The sequence below is a fragment of the Dipodomys ordii genome, unplaced genomic scaffold (genome assembly GCF_000151885.1).
Source record: "Dipodomys ordii isolate 6190 unplaced genomic scaffold, Dord_2.0 Scaffold64, whole genome shotgun sequence".
NCBI lineage: Eukaryota > Metazoa > Chordata > Mammalia > Rodentia > Heteromyidae > Dipodomys > Dipodomys ordii.
The window spans coordinates 4,664,768-4,671,420 of record NW_012267280.1 but is presented as its reverse complement, the minus strand read 5'-3'; the positions used below and the strand labels follow the sequence as shown (position 1 = coordinate 4,671,420).

The window sequence follows — 6,653 nt, the reverse complement described above, 5'->3', positions numbered from 1 at the left end:
GTCGCCGCCCGACGTGTTCGCCGGCTTCGCGCCCCACCCAGCGGCCCTGGGTCCCCCGACGCTGCTGGCCGAGCAGATGAGCGTGATCGGCAGCCGCAAGAAGAGCGTGAACATGACCGAGTGTGTGCCCGTGCCCAGCTCGGAGCACGTCGCCGAGATCGTGGGTCGCCAGGGTGAGTGGCCGCCGTCGGGGCGTCGCCTTCCCCGGAGGGGTTCTTCCCGGTCCCCCCACTCCCTCCACCCGCGGACAGACACTGGACACTTGGACACGCCCCGCGTGGGCTCTGGCCATGAGGCCGCCTTTGCGCCTTTGTCCAGCCGCCGGCAGCGGGAGAAAGTTGGGCGCAGCCAGTGCTCCTCCCCTCGCGCTCTGCCCGCTGCCCCCTTTGTCTGGGCTCCGGGGTGCAGCCGCTGTCCTGGCGCCCCATTGCTGGCCGGGACACCCCGAGAAAAGAGCCTGAGGATCAGTGGTCGGGGCTTGGGCGGTGGGTGCTCCACCCCACCAGGGGGCATGGGGCGGGGCAAGCCCAGATTTTGTTGGGGGGGGGAGGGTTGCAGAAGGGAGGCCACCTCCAGGGTCAGGAGGGAAGTCTGGCACTACAAAGGGGGTACATTCCGGGTACCTCTCAACTGGACCCTAGGGTCAGCCTGCGGTCCCGATTTGGGTGGGAGTGCGCCGGATGACCGAGAACCTTTGTTCCACGCTCCCTCCGCTCCCCAGAACCGGGATCTAAGGGTGCAGAGACTGGGTCTGGAGTGCAATCCTACAGGGCTCCTTTGGCAAGCTGGCCATGGGCAAGCCCCAGAGTGTGGGGGTCCGGGCTGCAGCGTTGTGGGAGCGTCCCTGTTGCCGCCCCATTGTTCTCTTTGTTAAGAGAGCCAGGCAGAGATTCGCAGGGTGACATCAGGCTGGCCGATGCTCATTGGCCCTCGAGCTTCGGGGCGGGCAGGCGGGTGGTGGGCAGTGCCCAGCCCAGCACACACCCACCGCCCGTTAGAGGCCTGGCGGCCTGCCCCACCGCCTCAACTTTCTCCTGCCCTCCAACCCACTGCTCCCACTCCTAGCTCCCTGCCCACAGCCTGCTACCAGCCAAGTCTGAGATCTTAGGGTAGGGTCTGGGTGGGAGTCCAGGTGGGGGTGTGACCATGTCTCTGGAGCCTCTGTAACCTGAGCCAGAGGAAAGATGTCAAGTCTTCAATTGCAAGGTCACCTGACTCCCTGAATTAGACTGAGGACCACATTGATGCCCTCACCACCTCTGCAGCCTTTCTCTACTTCCGGGTGGGTGGGGCAGTTAGCCAGCGAGCCCTCTGTCTTTCATTCGTCTCCTCACTCCAGGGAAGTGAGTGGGGCGTTGTGCCAGACCTAGAGACCCACCATGAGGAGTGGCAGATGGTTGGTTCTCTGAGCCCCGTGTAACAGCCCCCTCCACACTGCCACTGCCTTCCTATTTAGCCTCTTCACCCCTGTTCCTTATAACGGTACCTTGGGAACTTTAGCACAGCTGTCAGGTAGTGGAGCCTCTGGGCAGTGGAGGGTGAGGTGTGGCTCTGTGTGAATTGAGAGGTCCCACACCTGAAGACATCTCCAGCTACTCATGTGGTGTCCAGGGTCGGGCAGAGAGCACCTGGCCTTGTGGAGAACTAAGCCTAGATGCACCAGGCCCAGCCCGAGCTCCCGGTGTACATCCAGAATCCTTTGTGAGGTCCTGATGTGGCGGGCCGCAAGGCAACCCCTGCATGTTCACCCCACCCCTGACAGTGGCTGTGACCATTTGGAAATGGCAGCCCCTCTCTGTGATGGGGAGATGTCTCCTTCCTTGGGGTCGTTTCAGAGATGTTCAGATAAGATGCTGGTTTTAGTTCTGTGTCCACGTAACCTCATAGGTGGGAGGTAAGCCCTTTGAATATCAGAACAGGATGTTAACTTGAGTAATCCATGCTTCTAGAACCATCTGTGGCTCCCAGCTTCTCCCACACACCCAGTTCTTAGATACATCTATAAAGGTCCTTCCAGCCCTAGCCCTGCCACTCTGTTCTTCTGATCACCCACCCTATTCTCCACCTTGGTGGTCCTTTGAACTTATTCTTTTATGTCAAATCCCAGGATTTAGCCTGGTACCAGTGGCTCACACCTGTAATGCTAACTACTCAAGAGGCTGAGATCTGAGGATCAAGGCTCAAAGCCAGCCTGGGAAGGAAAGTTTATGAGACTCTTAGTTCCAATTAACCAACAAAATGTTGGAAGTGAAAGTAGAGCTGTGGTTCAAGTGGTAGAGATCTGACCTTGAGCAAAAAAAGCTAAGGGATAGTGTCCGGGTCCTAAGTTCAAGCCCCCAGTAATGGCAACACACACACACCCACACACACCCCAAAAACAAACTAGCCAAGCTAAGGGATAGTGTCCAGGTCCTAAGTTCAAGCCCCCAGTAATGACAACACACACACACACACACAGACACACACACACACCAAAATCAAACTAGCCAGTGAGATTTTTTTTGTTTTTGTTTTTGTTGTTGTTGTTGGTTATGGGGCTTGAACTCTGGGCCTGGGCGCTGTCCCTCAGCTCTTCAGCTCAAGGCTAGTGCTCTACCACTTGAGCCACAGCACCACTTCCGGTTTTCTAGTGGTTTATTGGAGATAACAGTCTCATGGACTTTCCTGCCTGGGCTGGCTTTGAACCAAGGTTCTCAGATCTCAGCCTCCTGAGTAGCTAGGATTACACTTGTGAGCCACCTGTGCCCGGCTTCCTTGAGATTCTTTACCCAATTAACTACCAAAAAAAAAAATCCAGAAATAGTTTTGGACCAAGTGGTAGAATTCTAGCCTTGAAGCACAAAACCTCAGCGACAGCACCTAGACCCCCAGTTCAAGTCCCAGGACTTGAAAACAACAACAACAACACACCAGCAGGTCTAGGGGTACCCATCTCCTAGAGGTCAGGAAAGATACAGCTGCCTGACCTCACCAGTCCCAGAGCTAGTATCTCCCTGACACTTACTGCCGTTTTCTCAGTTGTAGGGTAGGTTCAAAGGCTTTCTGGACCCAGTAGAGTTATTGAGCTTAGGAGGCCCAGATAGGACTCTTATTCCTTGCTGGGCATTTCTCTCTCCGCTCCTCCCCCCCCCCGCCGCTCCCCTGTTTCATGGAGTTCTGGAGACAGGACCATGGCCTTGTGCTTCTATAGGTGCTTCTATAGATCCTGCATTGCTGAGCCACAGCAGGATCTTTATTGAGTGTCTACTATGTAATGCACCTGTTCCAGCCTTGACATGTCCCATATTGCCAAGGATATAATGTAGGCAAAGTCCTGTTATCACTGGGCTCGAGTCAGGGAGGAAGGTCTTTCCCTCATCACTTGACAGGCCTGGACCGAGAAGAATGTCTTCCCAGAACTCAGCTTCAGTCATTGGAGGTCACCCGGGACTCATGCCCACTGTCTTAGGCTCAGTTTGGAACTTGCCACCTGCCTTCAGAGAGGGGGAGGGTCTGGCCACAGTGTGGGTGGGGGGAGGCTTCAGGGGAGGTCAGAGCCAGCTTTGGGTGGTCCCTGGAGCCAGAATCCTGAGGGCATAATTCTCATTGCAGCCTCTGGCTAAAATCAGTCACTCCTAGGGCCCTCCGGGCCCAGGGCTAGACTGCAGCCACCACCTTCTCGCGCTGTGTCACAGGCCAGGGGTGTGTCAGGTTCACTCTGGGGCACCAAGTAGCCCTCCTCCGTGTTAGCCGCACCTCAGGGTGGGTACCGTGAGTGCTTCAGCTGAGGTACAGTAGGTGAACTGGGCTTAAATTTCACAAGAGCCTGACCCAAGGCTGCCATTCAGTGGGACAAGGCACCAGGGGACAGGCGAGGGGGCACTGCCCCTCCCTCCCTCCCCCCTGGCTCACAGACCTGTTCCTAGATGCTCCCACCTTGTCACTCCATCCAGGTGTTGACTGTGTGAGGTCCTCTCACCTAGGTGTGACCCTCCAGGGCCCAAAGCACCTGGGCTGTGGGAATGGAAGGACCCATGCCAGGAACCCTTCCTCCCACATCTTGCCCCTGCTGGGCTGCCCAGTGGGACAGGGATCAGTGTCCTCTGGGCTGAGCCAGGTTGGGAGAAAGTGAGTGTGAGGTGCCATTGAGTTCTGGTGCTACTTGGCACCAGAAGGAGCGGAGGATTAGGGACACAAAAGAACTTTCCAAAGCTGGTCACCCTCCTGTTGGTCCATCTTGGGAACTGTGTGGCCTTGGTTCACCACCTCTGAGCTGAGGGGCTGCTGTCCCCCTCTGCTAACTCCCAGTGTCCTCTGGCTGAACCCCAGGGACTCCCCAGCTCCTCAGTTCTGATCTCTGCCTTCCTGGCCCAGCACTGTATCTGTACCTTCTCAGGGTCACTTGGTTGGCCCTGTTCATTTTGTATCTTTTCCTCCTAGAGACATTAGCAACACTCTTACCCTGTCAGGGCACCTTCTGGTGCTCCTGAAACAGTGCCCAGGGTGTCTCTGCTTCCCACAGTGGGGGGGATCTCCTCAGACCTTGGCGGAAGATGTTTCAAAAGGCCCCCAGTGAAGAGGACTGGGCAGGCCACACGTGGTGGTGTTGGTGGTGGTGTTTTCCAGTCCTGGGGCTTGAACTCAGGGCCTGGGCACTGTCGCTAGGCTTCTTTTGCTCGAGGCTAGCGCTCTACCACTTGAGCCACAGTGCCACTTCCAGCCTTTTCTGTTTATGTGGTTCTGAGGAATCGAACCCAGGGCTTCATGTGTACTAGACAAGCACTCTATGCCCCAGACTGCCCAGCCCTGTGTGTCCTGCAAAAGCTGTCACTGTCATACCCACACTCCTGGGTCCCTGTGGGTCACAGCCTAGCCTAGTGAGCACCCACAAGCCCCAGTGCTGTGTCCCCTCAGGGCCCACCTTGTCCTTCATAGCTGTCCTGTGTCTTGGCCTAGGACCCTTGCTTAGGGGCTGAGAACCCAGTTCTCCTGGGGCTGGGAGCCTGATGGCGATTGAATGGCCTTGTTTGCATTTTGTGAGCCACAGTATCCCCTCATGGGATGGAGGAGTTGGTGTCCTGTTGGAGCATCTGTGTTCATTTCCTGAGGCTGACTATGCTTGAAAGAGTAGAAATTGCCTGATATAGGTAGTTTGCAGGCTCATGTCTATAATCCAGTACAGGAAGCTGAAATCTTGAGGATCATAATTTGAAGCCTGCCAGGGCAGAAAGAGAGTGAGTCTATAAGACTGTTATCTCTGATTAACCAGCAAAATGCCAGAAGTGGAGCCGTGGCTCAAGTGGTAAAGTGCCAGCCTTGAGCAAAAAAAAAAAAAGCCAAGCAAGAGTACAAGATCCTGAGTTCAAGCCCCCAAGCCTGCAATTTAAAAAAAAAAAAAAAAGTAGTTCCTGCAGCCCAGAAACATGAGGACGTGGCGCACAGGGACGTGCTTTTTTCTGAGACTCTAGCAGCATCATTCCTGCCTCCTCCAGCTCCCAGCGCCACTTCAACTCTGTGTGCCTGGCCTGTGGCTGCTTCGCCACAGTCCCTTCTCACACGACATCAGTCATATTCCATTGAGGATCTTCCTTATTCCATCCATTCTGCTGGTATTTTAACCACATCAGCAAAGACACCCCTCCTTTCCAAATGAGATTACAGTCCGTTCCCAGCATTATAACCTTTAGTCTGGGTCGTTTATAAATGGCAGAAAGGTGTTGATATGGTTCTAGAGGCTGGAGAGTCAGTAATCAGGGTGCCAGCAGATGCAGTGCCGGCTGAGTGCTGCTTCCTCCCAAATGTAGCCTCTGTGGGTCCTCACTTGATAGGAGGGGGGCCCTGACCGCCTCATCTTCTGGAGCTCCACCTCTTAATACCCTCACTAGACATCTTCTAGTGGTGGATGGGGGGAGGGGGGATCTTCAGTCCTGAGGCTGCGGTGAGTATGAATTGCTGGTGACCTACAACAGAATTCTTGTTTTCTTTCAGGTCCAGAGGGGTCTTGGGAGGACCATGGGGTGGGTCTGAGGATGAGCAGGTGGGCTCTAAGCTGAGCACGTGCACTGGCCCTGCCTGCCACAGCCCGTGGTCACCGTGTCTCCCCTCCCTTTTCAGGGTGCAAGATCAAGGCCCTGCGCGCCAAGACGAACACGTACATCAAGACTCCGGTGCGTGGGGAGGAGCCGGTCTTCATTGTGACCGGCCGCAAGGAGGACGTGGAGATGGCTAAGCGCGAGATTCTCTCGGCCGCTGAGCACTTCTCCTTGATCCGCGCCACGCGCAGCAAGGCGGGCGGGCTGCCGGGCGCCGCCCCGGGCCCGCCCAACCTCCCCGGCCAGACCACCATCCAGGTGCGGGTGCCCTACCGCGTGGTGGGGCTGGTGGTGGGGCCCAAGGGCGCCACGATCAAGCGCATCCAGCAGCGGACGCACACGTACATCGTGACGCCCGGGCGCGACAAGGAGCCCGTGTTCGCCGTCACCGGCATGCCCGAGAACGTGGATCGCGCGCGCGAGGAGATCGAGGCGCACATCACGCTGCGCACCGGCGCCTTCACGGACGCCGGGCCTGACAGCGACTTCCACGCCAACGGCACCGACGTCTGCCTGGACCTGCTGGGGGCGGCCGCCAGCCTCTGGGCCAAGGCTCCCCACCCGGGGCGGCGGCCCCCCACG

General features: G+C 56.9%; 1 protein-coding gene across 1 annotated transcript in view; it reads left to right on the top strand.

Annotated features, from left to right (window-relative positions):
• Position 1: 1 nt before the first annotated feature.
• Mex3d (mex-3 RNA binding family member D) overlaps positions 2-6,653 on the top strand; it is a gene marked incomplete at its 5' end in the record, with an annotated part of 17,258 nt that continues 10,606 nt past the window's right edge. Inside the window, 2 exons of the mRNA XM_013022698.1 lie at positions 2-173; positions 6,094-6,650. Of these exons, the coding sequence (XP_012878152.1) occupies positions 2-173; positions 6,094-6,650 (729 nt within the window). The remainder of the gene's footprint in view (positions 174-6,093; positions 6,651-6,653) is intronic.